The sequence below is a fragment of the Protomyctophum bolini genome, assembly GCF_963924005.1.
Source record: "Protomyctophum bolini genome assembly, chromosome: 2".
In the NCBI taxonomy this organism is placed as follows: domain Eukaryota; kingdom Metazoa; phylum Chordata; class Actinopteri; order Myctophiformes; family Myctophidae; genus Protomyctophum; species Protomyctophum bolini.
Window position 1 is genome coordinate 1833604 of NC_137863.1, and position 22516 is coordinate 1856119.

Genomic DNA, 22516 nt, shown 5'->3' on the forward strand with positions numbered 1-22516 from the left:
TCTGCTGCGCGTCGGGTCTGCCTATGCCTCCCAGCCAGTGTAAAATACCCGCTAACCTGAGACCTCTCGTGGCTTATTGCTTAATTTTTAACAAATACTGTAGACTTTTTGAAAAAAAAGGTTGTTACCCGTCATGTTGTAGTGCATCCAGTTGAGCATGATCTCAGGTGCTCGGTACCACCGTGTGGCCACGTAGCCCGTCATCTCGTCATCCGTGTGGCGCGCCAGACCGAAGTCCAGGATCTGAGGACACACACACACACACACACACACACACACACACACACACACACACAGACAGAGACACACACACACACACACACACACACACAGACAGAGACACACACACACACACACACACACACACACACACACACACACGTTGAGATGAGGGGAGAGAGGACCCTTTTGGTGTTTTAAACATTATGTTATCATTTAGCTATTGAGAAATAGCAGATCTACAAACTCTCTCTCTCTCTCTCACCTTGAGCTCACAGTCCTCGTTGACCGCCAGGTTACTGGGCTTCAGGTCCTGGAGAGAGAGAGAGAGAGAGAGAGAGAGAGAGAGAGAGAGAGACCACAGCACACACACAGTCAAGAGAAGATAAAGACTCATATTTTAACATTTTTAACATATTTTTGGGGGTCCTTGACATGAAAATGTTTGAGAACGAATGACATAGAAACATGGGGAGGTGACACATATCTAAATGAACACATATACAAATAAAATAGTCAGTTGTTCGTTCAGACACAAGGAAATCAACTACTGTGGCCAGATGTAATTTCCTGGTGTCTAGTAATGGGAAGTGCATTCCACAGCTTTGGAGCCAGAAGGGAGCAGAGTTTGGGACGTGCGGAGCTAAAAATCGTTACAACTAAAGAAAGCACTGCAGCAAATGAAACAAAATGTAACACTCATCTTTTACTTTCTCTAATAACAATCCAAGGCTCTTTGCATAGACTGTGCATTACATTCACACACACACAAACATCCATGCAGCCATGGGGGAGGAAACTTGCTCAAGGGCACTTGTCTTCCACACTGACTCTGAATGCTCTGCCCAAAAACATCTTATCTACAATACATAACAAAATTACTTTAAAAAAAGAATATCAAGACATACCGTGCCAATTTGTACAAGTACATAACTGTGGACTGTAATTTGCGAATTTGTCCTTTTGATTTTATAATGTGAATTTGTTCTTTGCATTAGTTTTTATTTTTATTTTGTTCTGTTTTTCATTTTAAATTGTATTTTTAGTTGTACATTTGTATTGTATTTGTTTTATTCAGGACCCCCAGGAAGAGAGGGGGACTAGAGGCTCAGTCATGTGTCTCTAACCCATTCTGACCTGAGATCAGATTCGTACGAGGTTTCCGCTGGACAACACACTGGTCTTGATTAACCCATTCTGACCTGAGATCAGATTCTAAAAATGTCAGTCGTTCTTCGAATTTTTCAAAAATAGCAGACCTACAAGCTCGTATCGCGCCACTCGGTGGCGCGATATGAGCTTGTAGATCTGCTGTTTTTAGTCACCAAAATGTCACCAAAATGGGTGCCCGGTCAGAATGGGCTAATGTCTTTGTTTTTTCTCGGCTTGACTACTGCAATGCACTTTTTTCAGGACTGCCTAAGAAAACAACTGACAGATTACAACTTGTCCAAAATGCAGCAGCCAGAGTTTTAACTATAGAACTAAGATGAGAGAACATATTACTCCAGTTTTGGCTTCACTGCACTGGCTTCCGGTTGTTTTTAGGATTGATTTTAAAATTATTTTACTCGTGTATAAAGCTCTCAATGGTCTCGCACCTTCCTACCTACATGACTGCCTGCCTAAATATGTCCCAAACCGCCCCCCCTAAGGTCTTCCACTGCTGGCCTGCTCGCTTTGCCTAAAAAATGGCAACAAAAAAATACGGGGAAGCAGCTTTTTGCTTCTAGGGGCCGTCGGCATGGAACAAGCTCCCACTGTACCTTCGTCAGGCAGCCTCTGTTGACATTTTTAAAGCTCAGCTCAAGACCCACTTCTACAACATTGCTTTTAATTGATCTTTTATTTTTTGTTATTCATGTCCTCACTGCATTGCATTACCGCTTGATTTTTTTAATGTTGTTGCCTTGCTTTTCTTTTTTATTCTCCATTGTTCTGTAAAGCACTTTGAGCTCATGAAAGGTGCTATACTAATAAAGTTTTATTATTATTATGAATGGGGATCCTTCAATAAGCATACAGTAAACATAAACTCTGGGGGAGCCCACAGGGATCGAACCGGGAACCTTGCGGTTCCCATCCGGCCACTCTAGCCCTGAGCCACTGCTGCCCCGTCACCAATGTATAGCATTATCGTGTTATCAGCACGATAGTAGTGTAATGAAGAGTGTATTACTGTAGTAGTAGTTGTGGGCTCGCTACAGCGAGCACACACTAGTTATTGCCAGCCTATATTTATTATGTTTCTTTATTCTGCCGCTTTTTTTGGCACCCTACTACTTCCACATACTTTATGCTAGAAATTTAGTTCAAACTTCAAACTGTTCAGCTCTTTGCAGTGATGGGTGCTTGTATTTTTATTTTTACAAAGTTTTATACTTTTTATACTTTTTAACTTTTTAACTTTTTTTAACATCCTTTATAATGAGAGTCGATGGAAGAAAGGTCCCATTTTTCACAGTTAACTTTTTTGAGCTCTTATTACTCCGTCATACTTTCACTTTGAAACTTCATTCAAACTTTATAATGTTCATCTATCTTTGAACTTTCATTGGTGAAAAAGTTGTTTTGAAAAAGTTTATACTTTTTAAAATATTTAACTTTATTTATAGTTTTTGCCTCCCATAGACAATGAATGGGATTTATCTCTAAATCAACCTCACTTTTGCAGCCTCATTACTCTGGCATACTTTGTCGTAGAAACGTGATTTAAACTTTAGAACGCTCACACGACTCTGGACTTTTTCGTGGTTCAAACCGTATTCGAATACGTTAAACGGTTTTTCCGAAATCGCAGTTCAATCGCAGGCCGTTTCGCGTAATTTGTGCCATTTTAGAGTGCGGGCCTTCTTTGACTAGAGTGTGGAGACTGAAATTCTTTCCTTGAAAATTTACCAAACAAATTGTCGTCCCGGCCAAAGTATTCATTTTACACGCATGTTCTTTTGTCATTTTGTAGCCACACATGTCCTCTTTCACACAATGTGACCACCAAAGCACAGAGACATACAGAATGTGAACTACGGCCTTTTAAGTGACACAAAAACAGTCAATCTGCTCATTGACCTCCATTGTATAATTCTTACGAGGAAATTATCGCGCTGACAATTCTTAACTCGCTCTTATAACCACATTTTCAATCGTACCAACACCACAATCGCACATGGTGTACCTCAATATCTCAGGCCACTCACAGCGAAAAAAATATTTGCATTCGACTTTTACTTTTTGCGATAGAGCAATTTGTTCGGGGCATAGTTTTCCCCCCTTCAGAACCATTGTAATCTCCCAGTCATAGTACTGGCATAGAACTTGGAAGTCTTTTACTTCCACAGCTGAGACATATAAGGGCTTAATTACAGGGCTGACATTAAAGTTACAAGATCTCAATGAGTTGCTCTGCGATACCTTGTGAGCTTGTAGGTCTGCTATTTGTGCAATTGGCTGGCCTTTACACAGCTCTCGCAAGAGCACGCACGCACGCACACACGCACACACACACCCTGTCTTCCTATTGGCTGGCCTTTACACAGCTCTCGCAAGTGCACGCACGCACGCACGCACGCAAAAAAATGAAAAAAAGTATTTTTTCCAAAAAAAAGTATTTTTTCCAAAAAAAAGTATTTTTTCCAAAAAAAAGTATTTTTTCCAAAAAAAGTATTATTTTGAAAAAAAAGTATTATTTTGAAAAAAAAGTATTATTTTGAAAAAAAAGTAATTTTTTGAAAAAAAAGTAATTTTTTGAAAAAAATGAAAACTTAAAAAAAAAAAAACTTTAACCTCTTTTTTTTTTTTACTTAAAAGAAAAAACTTGAATTTTTTTAATAAAGATTTTTTTTTTTTCATTTAAAGAAAAACTTTTAAAAACACTTCTACAGCTTCCACATACTTTATTCCGCTTTATGCAGTTATTTATGCTTAAACTATAGTTTTTCCAAATGTTCATACTTTTTTTTAACTTTTACTTCAGCTTTAATACATTTTCTACTTTTGTTTACAATATGCTACAGTCCCGAAATATTGATTATGGATTTAGACCACCAATGGGAACACTATTACTCCGGTCCCCGAGTTTCAAACTTGACACGGCAAAAACTTTATACATTGCAATTTATGCGAGCCCACGCAGTTTCTACAGGAACTGCCTTTCTAGTGTAGTATTACTGTAGATAGTAGTGTAATGACACCAGCTCAGTGGCCCTGTGGTTAGAGTGTCCGCCCTGAGACTGGGAGGTCGGGGTTCGATCCCCAGCCGGGTCATACCAAAGACTGTAAAAATGGGACCCAGTGCCTCCCTGCTTGACACTCAGCATCAAGGGTTGGATTGGGGGTGGGAAGTGAGGACGCTGGCGTCGACTGTTCGCCGCTTCACCTCCCGATGTATGAATGAATGAACCATTGTAAAGCGCTTTGAGTAGGCACGTAGTGCATAGAAAAGCGCCATAAAAATGCAATTCATTAAAAATGCAATTCATTAATGAAGCGTGTATTACTTACTCTGTGAATGATGTCTGCAGAATGGATGTACTGCAGGAAAACAAAGAACAACGTTACATTTCGCTTGACATTGCTTTTGCCTTATATAGGATGTTAATGGTATGGTCACATTATATCCCCTTATATAGGTCACATAATTATATCCCCTTCTTTCTAATTATTTGTTTGGCACAATGCATTATTGTTTATTGTCAGGATTTGTCATGACTTTGTCCAAGTTTAATTAAAGATCTTCAAATAAATACTTTCTGAAACTTCTATGGGAAAAATGTATTGCTCATAGTGCGGCACTAAAATCGTGAAAATGTGGCAAAAATATTTGAATATATTTTTTCACAGCGAACGTTTTTAACTCAGAACGTTGCTTCTGGGGGGGGGGGGGGTCGCCTGAAACTACATATTTTCAGATGGGGGTCTGAGGCCAAATACAGATAATTTTGGGGCTCCTTGAAATGAAAAAGGTTGAGCACCGCTGACATAGAAAAACATAAGATTTTCAGAAATCACGATTTGTTGTCTAAACAAAAGAAACCTGCTGGCTGGACGGACTAACTCACCATCACACCATCGATAATCATCTGACCTTTAACCCCTTTTGAGCGGGAACCCCTTTTGGTGTTACATACATTAGGTTATCATTTAGCTATTGAAAAATAGCAGACCTACAAGCTCATAGCGCGCCACCGAGTGGCGCGCTATGAGCTTGTAGGTCTGCTATTTTTGAAAAATCGAAGAACGACTGACATAGAAAACATAGCTTTTTCCAGAAAACTGTCAGGATGTAGAAGAACATGTTTAGAATCTGATCTCAGGTCAGAATGGGTTAAGACTACGGGTCATTAGGTCACCATCACACCGTCGGTAACCATCTGACCTTTAAGACTACGGGTCATTAGGTCACCATCACACCGTCGGTAACCATCTGACCTTTAAGACTACGGGTCATTAGGTCACCATCACACCGTCGGTAACCATCTGACCTTTAAGACTACGGGTCATTAGGTCACCATCACACCGTCGGTAACCATCTGACCTTTAAGACTACGGGTCATTAGATCACCATCACACCGTCGGTAACCATCTGACCTTTAAGACTACGGGTCATTAGATCACCATCACACCGTCGGTAACCATCTGACCTTTAAGACTACGGGTCATTAGGTCACCATCACACCGTCGGTAATCATCTGACCTTTAAGACTACGGGTCATTAGATCACCATCACACCGTCGGTAACCATCTGACCTTTAAGACTACGGGTCATTAGGTCACCATCACACCGTCGGTAACCATCTGACCTTTAAGACTACGGGTCATTAGGTCACCACCACACCGTCGGTAACCATCTGACCTTTAAGACTACGGGTCATTAGATCACCATCACACCATCGGTAACCATCTGACCTTTAAGACTACGGGTCATTAGATCACCATCACACCGTCGGTAACCATCTGACCTTTAAGACTACGGGTCATTAGATCACCATCACACCGTCGGTAACCATCTGACCTTTAAGACTACGGGTCATTAGATCACCATCACACCGTCGGTAACCATCTGACCTTTAAGACTACGGGTCATTAGATCACCATCACACCGTCGGTAACCATCTGACCTTTAAGACTACGGGTCATTAGATCACCATCACACCGTCGGTAACCATCTGACCTTTAAGACTACGGGTCATTAGATCACCATCACACCGTCGGTAACCATCTGACCTTTAAGACTACGGGTCATTAGATCACCATCACACCGTCGGTAACCATCTGACCTTTAAGACTACGGGTCATTAGATCACCATCACACCGTCGGTAACCATCTGACCTTTAAGACTACGGGTCATTAGATCACCATCACACCATCGATAACCATCTGACCTTTAAGACTACGGGTCATTAGATCACCATCACACCATCGGTAACCATCTGACCTTTAAGACTACGGGTCATTAGATCACCATCACACCGTCGGTAACCATCTGACCTTTAAGACTACGGGTCATTAGATCACCATCACACCGTCGGTAACCATCTGACCTTTAAGACTACGGGTCATTAGATCACCATCACACCGTCGGTAACCATCTGACCTTTAAGACTACGGGTCATTAGATCACCATCACACCGTCGGTAACCATCTGACCTTTAAGACTACGGGTCATTAGATCACCATCACACCGTCGGTAACCATCTGACCTTTAAGACTACGGGTCATTAGATCACCATCACACCGTCGGTAACCATCTGACCTTTAAGACTACGGGTCATTAGATCACCATCACACCGTCGGTAACCATCTGACCTTTAAGACTACGGGTCATTAGATCACCATCACACCGTCGGTAACCATCTGACCTTTAAGACTACGGGTCATTAGATCACCATCACAGCGTCGGTAACCATCTGACCTTTAAGACTACGGGTCATTAGATCACCATCACACCGTCGGTAACCATCTGACCTTTAAGACTACGGGTCATTAGATCACCATCACACCGTCGGTAACCATCTGACCTTTAAGCCTACGGGTCATTAGATCACCATCACACCGTCGGTAATCATCTGACCTTTAAGACTACGGGTCATTAGATCTCCATCACACCGTCGGTAACCATCTGACCTTTAAGACTACGGGTCATTAGATCACCATCACACCGTCGGTAACCATCTGACCTTTAAGACTACGGGTCATTAGATCTCCATCACACCGTCGGTAACCATCTGACCTTTAAGACTACGGGTCATTAGATCACCATCACACCGTCGGTAATCATCTGACCTTTAAGACTACGGGTCATTAGATCACCATCACACCGTCGGTAACCATCTGACCTTTAAGACTACGGGTCATTAGATCACCATCACACCGTCGGTAACCATCTGACCTTTAAGACTACGGGTCATTAGATCACCATCACACCGTCGGTAACCATCTGACCTTTAAGACTACGGGTCATTAGGTCACCATCACACCGTCGGTAACCATCTGACCTTTAAGACTACGGGTCATTAGATCACCATCACACCGTCGGTAACCATCTGACCTTTAAGACTACGGGTCATTAGGTCACCACCACACCGTCGGTAACCATCTGACCTTTAAGACTACGGGTCATTAGATCACCATCACACCGTCGGTAACCATCTGACCTTTAAGACTACGGGTCATTAGATCACCATCACACCGTCGGTAACCATCTGACCTTTAAGACTACGGGTCATTAGATCACCATCACACCATCGGTAACCATCTGACCTTTAAGACTACGGGTCATTAGATCTCCATCACACCGTCGGTAACCATCTGACCTTTAAGACTACGGGTCATTAGATCACCATCACACCGTCGGTAATCATCTGACCTTTAAGACTACGGGTCATTAGATCACCATCACACCGTCGGTAACCATCTGACCTTTAAGACTACGGGTCATTAGATCACCATCACACCGTCGGTAACCATCTGACCTTTAAGACTACGGGTCATTAGATCACCATCACACCGTCGGTAACCATCTGACCTTTAAGACTACGGGTCATTAGGTCACCATCACACCGTCGGTAACCATCTGACCTTTAAGACTACGGGTCATTAGATCACCATCACACCGTCGGTAACCATCTGACCTTTAAGACTACGGGTCATTAGGTCACCACCACACCATCGGTAACCATCTGACCTTTAAGACTACGGGTCATTAGATCACCATCACACCGTCGGTAACCATCTGACCTTTAAGACTACGGGTCATTAGGTCACCATCACACCGTCGGTAACCATCTGACCTTTAAGCCGCGGAGGATCTGGTAGATGAGGAACTGCACGTGGTCGTCTGTGAGCGTCTGACACTTCACGATGTTGTTGAGATCTGCCCCCATCAGGTGGGTGACCAGGTACCTGGAATTTAAACCATAAACACATGACTGTTGTGTAGGTAGTTGTGTGCACATTACACAGTATATATGGCCGTCACAGTGAATATTGTGTGCACATATACACAGTATATATGGCCGTCACAGTGAATATTGTGTGCACATATACACAGTATATATGGCCGTCACAGTGAATATTGTGTGCACATATACACAGTATATATGGCCGTCACAGTGAATATTGTGTGCACATATACACAGTATATATGGCCGTCGCAGTGAATATTGTGTGCACATATATACAGTATATATGGCCGACGGCCGTCACAGTGAATATTGTGTGCACATATACACAGTATATATGGCCGTCGCAGTGAATATTGTGTGCACATATACACAGTATATATGGCTGTCACAGTGAATATTGTGTGCACATATACACAGTATATATGGCCGTCGCAGTGAATATTGTGTGCACATATACACAGTATATATGGCCGTCACAGTGAATATTGTGTGCACATATACACAGTATATATGGCCGTCACAGTGAATATTGTGTGCACATATACACAGTATATATGGCCGTCACAGTGAATATTGTGTGCACATATACACAGTATATATGGCCGTCACAGTGAATATTGTGTGCACATATACACAGTATATATGGCCGTCACAGTGAATATTGTGTGCACATATACACAGTATATATGGCCGTCACAGTGAATATTGTGTGCACATATACACAGTATATATGGCCGTCACAGTGAATATTGTGTGCACATATACACAGTATAATGCCGGTCCCTTCTGGATGAAGCGAGGGCCGTTGCCATGGAGACTAGGCTATTATGAACGTGCACAGCCAGCACACACACGTGCACGCTCGCCCCTACAGTCAGTCACCTGTCCTTTTCATAAGCCAAGTCACATGGCATGCCCCCCCCCCCCCCCCCCCTTAACCTAACCCATTGAGACCTGTGTCACCTTATAGGTTTTTTACCACTTTAACCATTATTTTAAACTTTAGCTGTTGAATTTATTTTCTTCAAAAAAATAGCAGATCTACAAGCTCGTAGCGCGGATCTGCTATTTTTTTTTAATGCTTGTAGGTCTGCTATTTATTTTTCATCGTGAAAATGTACTGCAAATCTTTGACTATTATATGATATTCTTTCAGAGTTTCAGTTATAAACTCAAATCTTTGCTTCTGATCCAGCCCTATACAGTCTATATGAGGAGAGGAGAGGAGAGGAGAGGAGAGGAGAGGAGAGGAGAGGAGAGGAGAGCAGAGCAGAGCAGAGCAGAGCAGAGCAGAGCAGAGAGGAGAGGAGAACTTACACGTCACTGAACTCCTCCAAGCTGGTGGCCGGTGTGAAGACGTCCAGCAGGCCGATCACCTACATGAGGAACAGAACACAACACAACACAACACACGTCACACACTGTTCATGAGGAACACAACACAACACAACACACACTGTTCTGACATGAGGAACACAACACAACACAACACACACTGTTCTGACATGAGGAACACAACACACCACAACACACACTGTTCTGACATGAGGAACACAACACACCACAACACAACACACGTCACACACTGTTCTGACATGAGGAACACAACACACGTCACACACTGTTCTGACATGAGGAACACAACACACCACAACACAACACACGTCACACACTGTTCTGACATGAGGAACACAACACACGTCACACACTGTTCTGACATGAGGAACACAACACACCACAACACAACACAACACACGTCACACACTGTTCTGACATGAGGAACACAACACACGTCACACACTGTTCTGACATGAGGAACACAACACACCACAACACAACACAACACACGTCACACACTGTTCTGACTCCAGAGCTACTTTTAAACTAGCCTAGCCTGGGGTCCACCTATGCTTTCTACGGCAGCTCTCGGCAGGATCCGCCAGGAGAATCTAGACGCAGCTGCGTGACATGAGACTAATTAATCCGAGCGAGAGAGAGAGAGTGAGAGGAGTGTGTGTACGTGTATGTGTACGTGTGTGTGGCGTGCGTCAATTTAACAAAGGTGCAGACAATCAGAAGAGTGAGCAACGTTTGCGCTATACTCTATATGCCGTATTGAAGTGGACTCGGTCCCAGACTTTTTATTTCTCCCTGGAAAATAAAAACGTCTGGGTTTCCGAGGCTACTTTTAAACTGACCAGCTGAACAAGATCTACCCCCCCCCCCCTCCAATATTATACCATTGCTGAAAATAGTTTTCAACCGTTAGATATCAGACAAACACACTTAGAATTTTATTGCGAACGCAGTGATTGCGAACGCAGTGAGCACTTACTATGAGACCTAGCAGATCATGTCTGTCTGTGTGTGTGTCTGTCTGTGCGTGTGTGTGTCTGTCCCGCTATACGTCCAAATATGGAGTGTGTTGCATCAGCAATCACTCAGCTCCATATATGGGCACAAAAGGGGCCAGGTCCACATATACAGTAACAGCGGGACAGACACACAGACAGACGGACAGACAGACATGATCTGCAGGGTCTCAGCTGCGTTGGCTTCCCGCGTTTGCGCGTCTTACTGGTAACGTTGTAATGTTTGTGGTCACACCACCAACATGTCACTGAAATGTTCTATTCGGTCCAGCGAGCGTCGCTCTGTGTTATGATGACACAGTGTTTGTTGTGATATCCTTTTCGCTTTTCGAGTACTGTGTGTGTGTGTGTGTGTGTGTGTGTGTGTGTGTGTGTGTGTGTGTGTGTGTTTGTGTGTGTGCGTGTGTGTGTGTGTGTGTGTGTGTGTGTGTGTGTGTGTGCGTGCGTGTGTGTGTGTGTGTTTGTGTGTGTGCGTGTGTGTGAGAGAGAGAGAGAGAGATTACATAACAGGAAATCCACAAGGAGCTGAGCATGCTAAAACAACAACAGAAACAAGAAGTGCAAGACTGACAAATATAGTCTATATATACTGTAGCACCCAAAGACCCCGCCCACTCTCTGAGTGGACTGAAGCTTCAAGAAAGCTATACAGTCTGATAGTCAGGCTAGCAGCACCCTGCGGCTGGCTGTTGGATTACAGACCCGTGGTTTTCATCAACCAGTGGTCCGGGGACCACCAGTAGTGTTGTTGTTAGAGACATAGGGCTGTATTTTGAGTGTCTTAAGTACCAGGTCTTATTACCTAACTTGAGTAAATTAAAGACCTGGAGGCGTGATCAATGCCATTTGGCTATTCTGAGTGGCCAAAGAGCATTGATCACGCCTCCAGGTCTTTAGTTTACTCAAGTTAGGGAATAAGACCTGGTACTTAAGACACGCAAAATACAGCCCATACTGTGTGTCGTGTTCAGTAACAGCATGCATAGTATTGTTGTTGTTAGACACATTGTGTCGTGATCAGTGTTGTTTTTGGCAGCAAATTTAGATTCTAGTTTTAGTCATAGTCTCTTGACTTGAATAGGTTTCACTTAGTTTTAGTCAAATTTTAGTCACCCGGAAAGTTTTAGTGTTAGACTAAATGTCATAAGACTTTAGTCGACTTAAATCTACAGTTGATTTAGTCGAACAAAATGTGTTTTTTTTGGAGGGTCTTTCAGATTTTTCAATAGCTAAAGTATAATCCTTAAAAACACCGCCTTAAGCGCGTTGAAGAACATTCATCATCATTTTTCGACCGTGTTTGCTCGCCGCCTCTTTGCCGCGTATATGTCTGCAGAGTACACTGACAGCCAGCAACCTGCCCACGCAGGACGGGCACACACACACGCAGTCACGCACACACGCGCACACACACACACACACACACACACACACACACACACACACACACACACACACTTGGTGGGAACCGGGTGCCAAGACAAAAAACTGCTGATTGGTCCTTTCAGCCTTCCCAAAAATCCAAAACCCCCACAGAGTGCCCCCGGCAACAGACCACGAATACATCTCACAGAACCAACAAATAAACACCAGAGCATCTCTCTGTATCGTTAATACATGAAAACTAATACATTTTCATGTCAAGGACCCCCAAATATATATGTAATTGGCCGCCGACCCCCCCATCTGAAAATGTGTTGTTCCAGCCAGGGACCCCTGACGTCGAAATGAATACGTTGCTCAGCGCTGCAGCCATACAACATATCTGGAATTCCTCGTGGATGGCTCAGTCAGAGCAGCAAGGTCCAGCACTTTGACCTTTGACCTTTGAACCCCCACCGGGGAAACCCCTCTAATGTAGGTTAACCAGAGTTCCTGAGAATCCCCACTGTGCGTGCGTCCTGCGTGCGTGCGTCCGTGCGTCCTGCGTGCGTCCGTGTGTGCGTGCGTCCGTATGCCTCACACACCTGGGCCCAGCTCAGTGAATGATCTCGTCTCGGTGCGTTTGGTGTAAAACACGGAAAACATAACAACAACGTTCCTTTTGCCCTGCAGTGACCTGGAAGGAATTCACCGTTGGGGCGGAACAACCCTTAAGTCAAGAGCTTCCTGTTAATTGCTTTAGCAAAAACCCTTAGCGACATCCCCCCCCCCCCCCCCCCCCACACACACACACACACACCAACCCACCCGGTTAATGTTTTCTGCAGAAAACAGAGCCATTATCTCAGAGCCAACACAGACACGGACACCATAACAACGTGAGCGCCAGCAGTAGGAAGTCACCACGCAACATGTGTTGACGTAGCAATGTAGCATCAACAACCGTTTAACAAAGTGGGTTTTTTGACCGGACCACAGTTTGATGACATTTTACTTCTCGGACTCAAGTCGTTGGATAAGATTTGGTCCTCAACATAAGACAATTTCTCGGTGCCACCCCTTTATTCTCCCATTGTTTTATATTGTGTTTAGTTTCCAAGATTTCCAATAATGTGCTGCCACTTTTTACTTTCACTTACGTTCTTTTTTTTAAATATAATTTTTATCCCACAATTTTGTAACCCATTTTTCACCCCTGTGTCAATCATCTAATGTAATCCTGCAGGCTCTACACACCCTCCACCAACCTAGTCCCCATATATGGGGGACAAGGGGAGACCAACCTAGTCCCCATATATGGGGGACAAGGGGAGAGCAACCTAGTCCCCATATATGGGGGACAAGGGAGACCAACCTAGTCCCCATATATGGGGGACAAGGGGAGACCAACCTAGTCCCCTTATATGGGGGACAAGGGGAGAGCAACCTAGTCCCCATATATGGGGGACAAGGGGAGACCAACCTAGTCCCCATATATGGGGGACAAGGGGAGACCAACCTAGTCCCCATATATGGGGGACAAGGGGAGACCAACCTAGTCCCCATATATGGGGGACAAGGGGAGAGCAACGGACTTGAACTCATGCTTCCTTCATGCCCGAGTGTCCAAGTTGCTCCTTTACACCTGACAGGGGGGAGTTTCCCTGGTTGGACGTAGCGTAGCGCGTGGAAGGAACACGTTATTCCCCTCCATCAGGCGCCCCGGCTGGCCAGGGGGAGGCAGTATAGAGACCAGTTCCTTTCCCCTCCATCAGGCGCCCCGGCTGGCCAGGGGGAGGCAGTTTAGAGACCAGGATTACTGCATGTTTTTTGTGAGGGTACCTACCCTAGAGGACACGGGGAGAACATGCAAACTCCACACAGAAAGGCCCTTTCGCCAACCCCGTATGGGCACTGATGACGCGGAGGAGGAAACACGCCGCCAGCACCCACAGCGTCCCGAGCGGGAATCGAACCCAGGACCTTCTAGCTGTGAGGCGACAGCACTACCAACTGTGCCACCGTGCCCCCTCACTTACGTTCTCATGTGTTTGAGCAGACGCAGACGGGGTGACTCACGTTCTCGTGCTTCATGTGTTTGAGCAGACGCAGCTCGCGGTACGTCCTCTTGGCGTGGATGATGGACTGGAACGGCCTGGACAGCTTCTTCACCGCCAGCTTCAGACCCGTCTGGACGTCATACACAGAACTACAGAGAGAGAGAGAGAGAGAGAGAGAGAGAGACAGAGAATTTTGTAATATATATTAAAAACTCAAAGAAAAACTCCAAATAATGCATGCAGAGCGGAACTTGGCCAATTCCCTCTCCTATAATTAACATCCAGAAAAGAGCATTCAAATTCCATAAGCACCTTCGAAATAGTGACCACCACCTCCTACCATCACCAGGCCTTAAAATGCCAAGAGGAGAACATGAGTAGGAGTCAGGACCCCTGACTAAAACAACCTCCACTAACCACATTATCAAAATGCAACAAGACCATTATATCACATATTGGAAAAACACAACGAAAACCCAAAGTAAATCAGAATGCTATTTGGCCCTCCACCGAGAATACACAGTGGCAAACTACCTGACCACTGTTACTGATCCAACACTGAGGAAGATGTTGACCATGTACAGACTCAATAGAAACAGGCAGACACAGACAGAACTGACACAGACACAGACAGAGACAGGAGAGAGAGAGAGAGAGAGAGAGAGAGAGAGAGAGAGAGAGACAGAGAGATAGAGAGAGACAGAGAGAGAGAGAGAGAGAGAGAGACAGAGAGATAGAGAGAGACAGAGAGAGACACAGAGAGAGAGACAGAGAGTCACAGCAAAATCACAGAAGTCGTCACAGACAGATAAAAGGGGTCTGCTGTGTTGCGGCGAGTCTCATATCACATTATCAATTGTGTGACCTTTAACCCATTTAGGCCTGACGTCAACATTTATGTTTCATGTCAAGGACCCCCAGAATTATCTGTATTTGGCTGCGGACCCCCATCTGAAAATATGTTGTTCCAGGGACGACCTCGGAAGCAAAGATTTGAGTTAAAAAATAAAAAAAACTGTTTCTTGTACACAATGCAATATTGAAGCAATGATTTGTATGGTGTGTCCTATAAGTCCATGGTGCCTTGGGTGCATGACACAAAAATAAAGAATCTATCTATCTATGTATCATATTGTTATTGTTTATTTTAACCGCTATCAGCTGTTTACTGTGCAGCACAACACTGTTTGGATTAGGAGAATGTATAAATAACTAATACAAAAATATTGTAATTCTGACTGATATGTCTGGACTGATTTGGTTTAACCCATTCTGAACGGGAACGCATTTCGGTGTTGGCATCATGTTATGCTTTAGCTATTGAAAAATAGCAGACCTACAAGCTCATAGCGCGCCACCGAGTGGCGCGCTATGAGCTTGTAGGTCTGCTATTTTTGAAAAATCGATGAACGACTGACATTTTTAGAATCTGATCTCAGGTCAGAATGGGGTTAATCAGACCAGTGTGTTGTCCAGTGGAAACCTCGTATGAATCTGATCTCAGGTCAGAATGGGTTAACTATGGCTCAGATTTAGCATAACATGGCCTTGTGAGAAAGTAAGAAATAGAAGGAACAAGGAAACAGTGACAAATTATACTGGGGGAAATGCCCACATTGACCAATGAACCAGACGAAACCAAACAAAGAACGCCGAAACACGTACATTGTTGTGCTTTCTGCTCTGCAGCATGCCATACCTATGATAAAACAACACAGTGTCTTTAAGGACACTTCCGTGAGTGCTCTGGTATTCTCTGATTTAAAACAGTCACGCACGCTTCCTTGATTTAGAGGCGTGTGACAACTAGGCTTGGGCAATATACCCATATTACCGTTTATACCGCAATATTTGAACCCAATATCGTTAACATCGCGGAGTATATAAATATATATTTTTAAATAAACGTCTACATTACTGTATGTGCGTGTCTGTGTGATGAATTTACGAGTATTTCATTTTAAACAACTATAATTTGCCTAATAATAACTTAGTGTCCGTGCATTGACTGGCACTGACGCTGAGTTACCCAGCCAATCACTGACCTAGATAGATCCTATACCCAGCCAATCACTGGCCTAGATAGATCCTATACCCAGCCAATCACTGGCCTAGATAGATCCTACCCAGCCAATCACTGGCCTAGATAGATCCCACCACCCAGACACCAGTATATAATGTACAGAGACAGGGCAGATGGGCCCCATGCTCCCAGCGGTGGGGGCTGTCTGACATCACTGGGTTTCCTGTCTCTGCGTAGGAGAACACAGGCCCGGGCGGTTAAGATGATAAACCAGCCCAACATTCCTTCCAGGTCAATAACTAATGGCTGCATGCCAACAGCAGATATACAGTGATTTTATAACAACAACAAAGAAATCAGATGAAGAAATACGTATTTATTCTGGTGGTGGTGGTGCAGTACTTATTTTAGACAGTTTTTGGTTTAGACTAGTCATTGGTTAGACCAGTCATTAGTCCTATACAACTACAACCTATCTCAAACCCTCACCCTAAACCTATAACCTCCCACGGGGCAGCACACCTAAACCTAACCTTAACCCATGTCTAACCAATGACTAGTCTAAACCTAACCTCCCACGGGGCAGCACACCTAAACCTAACCTTAACCCGTGTCTAACCAATGACTAGTCTAAACTAAGTATGCATGGTGGTGGTGGTGGTAGGGCTGGGGGACGTCTCTCTCTCTAGAGACACCTTTGTGTTAGAGACAAACCAAAGCACAAGTGAAATATAATATGGATCCTCACCAGAACACCATCAGGATGCCCCACGCCCAGTTTCATTGTGCAACCTCGCAAAATGGAGCAAACAAACACGAATACAACTTTTCCTTCTATAAACGTACATACTGCGCGCACGCACGCACACACACACACACACACAATCTCAGAGAACCCATACAGAAACAAACAACACACACACACTATGTAGCACTGTCGGCTGTTAATCTGCAGTATAAACATGGGACATGTCTACTCTGGACAAACGCATGCATGCATGCACGCACGCACGCACGCACGCACGCACGCATGCACGCACGCACGCATGCACGCACGCACGCACTCACGCATGCACGCACGCACGCAGCACTCCAATTTGTTAGAATTGAAGTGCAGAAACATGATGGGACCATAAAAGTGTGGGCTGTAAAACGTGGCTTTGGGAGAGCTCTGGCATCATGTAGTTCTGTTCTGACTGAAAGGACAGGTTGAGCATATACTGTAACTGTACTATAGAGGCTACAGACAGACAGACAGCTACTGTACACAGGGAGCTGGCATTATGTTCTGATCTGACTGACAGGACAGGTTGAGCATATACTGTAACTGTACTATAGAGGCTACAGACAGACAGACAGCTACTGTACACAGGGAGCTGGCATCATGTAGTTCTGACTGAAAGGACAGGTTGAACATATACTGTACTATAGAGGCTACATACAGACAGACAGACAGCTACTGTACACAGGGAGCTGGCATCATGTAGTTCTGACTGAAAGGACAGGTCGAGCATACTGTAGAGTGTAGAGGCTACGTTACAGACACCTACTGTACTGTACTGTACTGTACTGTACTGTACTGTACTGTACTGTACTGTACTGTATAAATAAACTATACTCTCTACTCTACTCTACAAGGCATTAAGGCTTCTGTGCTTTAAGACACTTTACTGAGCAGTAAATGGAGCGCTCCTTTCTCACGCTTTGTTGAACAGCACATTTACATTCCAACAGCAGCATACAGCTCACAACAGTAGAGGTGAGCTGGTTCGTACTGTTAAAGGGACACATCACCCTTTTTTTCCCCTTTTTATGACGCCATGTTCATGACAAAAAAAAACCTGTAATGAAAATGTGGTCTCACTTCCTTTAATCCTTCTTCCTAGTCCCTAGACTACAAAGTCACAGCCTCCCTCCCTCTCCACAAGGAGGGGAAGTGCACTAAAGCATCATGGGTATTGTAGGAATTCAGCAATCCAGTCAAATCCTATAGTCAACTCTAAACACCCAGACTTCATTATTCTTCTGTCCATAGGGGGGTGCACATTTCAAATTGTACTAACAAATACTATTACCATTGAGTTAACAGCAGTGAAATGTCCCTTTAACCCATTCTGAACAGGAACCCATTTTGGTGTTAGCGTCATGTCGTGCTTTAGCTATTTAAAAATAGCAGATCTACAAGCTCATAGCTACGAGCTTGTAGGTCTGCTATTTTTTGAAAAATCGAAGAACGACTGACATTTTTTAGAATCTGATCTCAGGTCAGAATGGGTTCATCAGACCAGTAGTGTGTCCAGTGGAAACCTCGTATGAATCTGATCTCAGGTCAGAATGGGTTAAAGAAACTTATTGTATTTGATACAATCTAATACATGCTGCCATGACATGCCTTTTACCTCTTTGAATACATCTAAAATACATACATATTATTTGTCACGCCACTATCAAAAGGATACAACGTGGAGAAACATAATCTTTTAGAAGGCTTAATATTTCCTGCACGAGTTGAAACAATCATTTCTTCATTCCTGCCCTGCATTCCTCAGCAGCACAGATATAAAGTTAAGTTGCATCATGTTCTCATGCCGTTGCGATATCAAGAGAATCAGCAGCACATGCTTGTGTTAATTGGGTACAGTCTGGGCAGGGTTTTCCCTCAAGCTGTGGTTTTCAAGTAACCAACCAGCGGTCCGGGGACCACCAGGGGTCCTTGAGGCGGTCCCAGGTGGTCCCAAGCTAAATGACGGAGAGTTGTTAAATGATGATGGAGAGTTGACTGGATTTTTGGTGGTGAGGTGACCACCGCTCCGGTGGTGAGCTGACCACCGCTCCGGTGGTGAGGTGACCACCGCTCCGGTGGTGAGCTGACCACCGCTCCGGTGGTGAGGTGACCACCGCTCCGGTGGACGGTGACCACCGCTCCCGTGGTGAGCTCACCACCGCTCCCGTGGTGAGCTCACCACCGCTCCGGTGGTGAGCTGACCACCGCTCCGGTGGTGAGCTGACCACCGCTCCGGTGGTGAGCTGACCACCGCTCCGGTGGTGAGCTGACCACCGCTCCGGTGGTGAGGGGACCACCGCTCCGGTGGTGAGCTCACCACCGCTCCGGTGGTGAGCTGACCACCGCTCCGGTGGTGAGGGGACCACCGCTCCGGTGGTGAGCTGACCACCACTCCGGTGGTGAGCTCACCACCGCTCCGGTGGTGAGGTGACCACCACTCCGGTGACAACCACTGCCCTAAAGCAACCAAAGCATGGACATCTCTGCAATGTAAAGTACGATCAGTGCTTGGTTACAAATCATGGTTGTAAAGTTGCCCGAACGGCCAAGGCTCCAAGAATGTAGATCTTTTTTGGAATTTTATTTACCTCAAAACACAGAGTGAATAACGACACCATGCTGGATTTGACTGTGCAGGCAAAAATAATACTTCCAGAATAACGACTTAACAACAATACACTTTCAAATAACAGAAAGTAAGAAATGAACACTTAGACAACTAAACTAAGGGAAAACAACAAACCAAGAACTTAAGAAACTGAAACCAGGCTATGCCTTCCTGGAAGGCCCTGCCAGCTCTCCCCTGGAGTTGTCTCCTGTGTTAGTCTCAAACAAAACAGAACATTTTCCACTCAGGATTCTCCTCCCAAACATTTCCACAAGCCTCCCTTATATATACCAGGTGAGACCCCACCCACAATGACTAGTAATTGGACCAATCTACTCAGCCCAGGTAAAGCATGAACCATGAGTTAGAAAGACCAACTATACAATTACACATTTCCTTCATTAGAGTCTGAATGTTTTCCGAGGCATCACATCAAACACAAAACAATTATGACAGCATTAAGGCAACACAGATAAGTAGTATAAGATGCTACACACATAGACACACCTCCAAGGAGCTTGAAGACAGTCCATTAATGGAAGCAGCTGTGCAGTGTGTCTTTGTAATGTTCAGTTTCACATTGACCCCTTTTCCAACGGTTGGTTCCCAGTGGGAACCGGTTCAGTTCTTTTTGGTTTTTAGTCCATGAGCCAGAGCTCCAAAATTGGTGGGCAAACTATACCCTATATTAAATTGTTTATAAGATCAATACAAGTAGATTAATACATGTTAACCCTTCCACAGTAGTAGCGTTTATTATTTTGCATATTTTCCTACATAATGCCTTATTTGCATATTAAAAAATGTAAAATTTTCTAATAAAATAAATCATTGTATTCGTGTAAGTACTCAATTGGGAAAGTTTAATGGTGATAACAATCTAATATAGGTATGGTTTTGCTACATTCAATTCATAATTAATGTTTCAATGTTGGAGATCTGGCTCATGGACTAACCCATTCTGACCGGGCACCCATTTTGGTGTTAGCATCATGTTATGCTTTACCTATTGAAAAATAGCAGATCTACAAGCTCATATCGCGCCACCGAGTGGCGCGATATGAGCTTGTAGGTCTGCTATTTTTGAAAAATTCGAAGAACGACTGACATTTTTAGAATCTGATCTCAGGTCAGAATGGGTTCATCAGACCAGTGTGTGTCCAGTGGAAACCTCGTATGAATCTGATCTCAGGTCAGAATGGGATAATATGTGCCACGGTGCGTATGTAATATGTAGCCCAAAGCTCTGAAAACAAGTACTTAAGTCAACATCATTAGACCCTATAGTTTAGTGCTTAAAAGCAACAACTGGTGCAAGTCACGCTGGATTGCAGGTTTAACCCTGGAGCCTCTCGTTGACGTACGGTAAGACGTACGGTAAGACGTACGGTAAGAAGTACGGTAAGCCTCTCGTTGACGTACGGTAAGACGTACGGTAAGCGCATGAGATCAACACAGAGCGCGTCAAGCCGTCAACGCACCGCCACAGTATACCGTCACACCGTCAGTACAATAACCTTAACCCATTCTGACCTGAGATCAGATTCATACGAGGTTACTTTCCACTGGACACACACTGGTCTGATTAACCCATTCTGACCTGAGATCAGATTCATACGAGGTTTCCACTGGACACACACATACTGGTCTGATTAACCCATTCTGACCTGAGATCAGATTCATACGAGGTTTCCACTGGACACACACACACTGGTCTGATGAACCCATTCTGACCTGAGATCAGATTAAAAAAAAATGTCAGTCGTTCTTCGATTTTTCAAAAATAGCAGACTTACAAGCAGACTTATAGTGCTAACACCACAATGGGTTCCCACCCAGAATGGGTTAAACAACACAGCAAAGAAAATGCATGTTAAATGGCCTATATTATCATGTCTGTGAGTGAGGGCCATAACTATAGTAAGAGAAATCGATGTGATGCATTAATATAATAATAACAACATAATTTATGTATAGAGCAGAGCCTATATGTGGCATGTGCCTGGACCAGCTTTATGATACCATACACTGCTACACATGAAATTAAGACATTGCCTCACAGGTTTACTTCAATAAACCCACATCAGTTGGCAAAAAAATAATTTATGTTCAAAGCTCCTTATTGTGACTGGAACAATCTACATGTCCATATCCGTTCAATAACATCTTTTCATTATTTTGTTTAAAACTGTGCCGTCCTCTCATCTGGAGACTATACCTGTTCATGCTTTCACTAATCACCACTGTAGCAGATCCAGATTCGGCACAAACAAGGGACTAACTTATCTTCGCTCCTATGCCACCAAAATGTGGAACGCCCTACCAACAGTCATTAAGACATGTGAATCCCTTGACTCCTTCAAAACCGCTCTCAAAGGGCACCTATACGGACGGCTGCAATTCGAAACTGGTCCCCGTAAAATCTGAATCCCCCCCACCGCCCCCCTCCACCTTTTCCCCTCACTGTATATGTATCTTTTCCCCTTTTTCTTCCTATATGATGAATTCCTGTTCTGTTCTTTAACTACATAGAAGTGTCTATTTGTACGTCTCTAAATGGTTGTGATGAATTGAACAATGTGGACCCTGTTGTAAACAAGTGTAACACTTAATTGGGTCGTCCACTCACAGTTAACACAGTCTTTGTATTGAGTTTGTGCTTGAAATGTACTGTAATTCTACAAA

General features: G+C 44.1%; 1 protein-coding gene across 1 annotated transcript in view; it reads right to left on the minus strand.

Moving 5' to 3' along the window:
* Positions 1–22516, minus strand: part of LOC308334975 (mitogen-activated protein kinase 14A-like) — a 36448-nt gene that overhangs the window by 8290 nt on the left and 5642 nt on the right. The window contains exons 2-7 of the mRNA XM_080791887.1: positions 14436–14565; positions 9940–9998; positions 8509–8620; positions 4720–4749; positions 485–532; positions 129–243 (exon numbers count right to left, since the gene is read on the minus strand). Coding sequence (XP_080648013.1) covers positions 129–243; positions 485–532; positions 4720–4749; positions 8509–8620; positions 9940–9998; positions 14436–14565 — 494 coding nt within the window. The remainder of the gene's footprint in view (positions 1–128; positions 244–484; positions 533–4719; positions 4750–8508; positions 8621–9939; positions 9999–14435; positions 14566–22516) is intronic.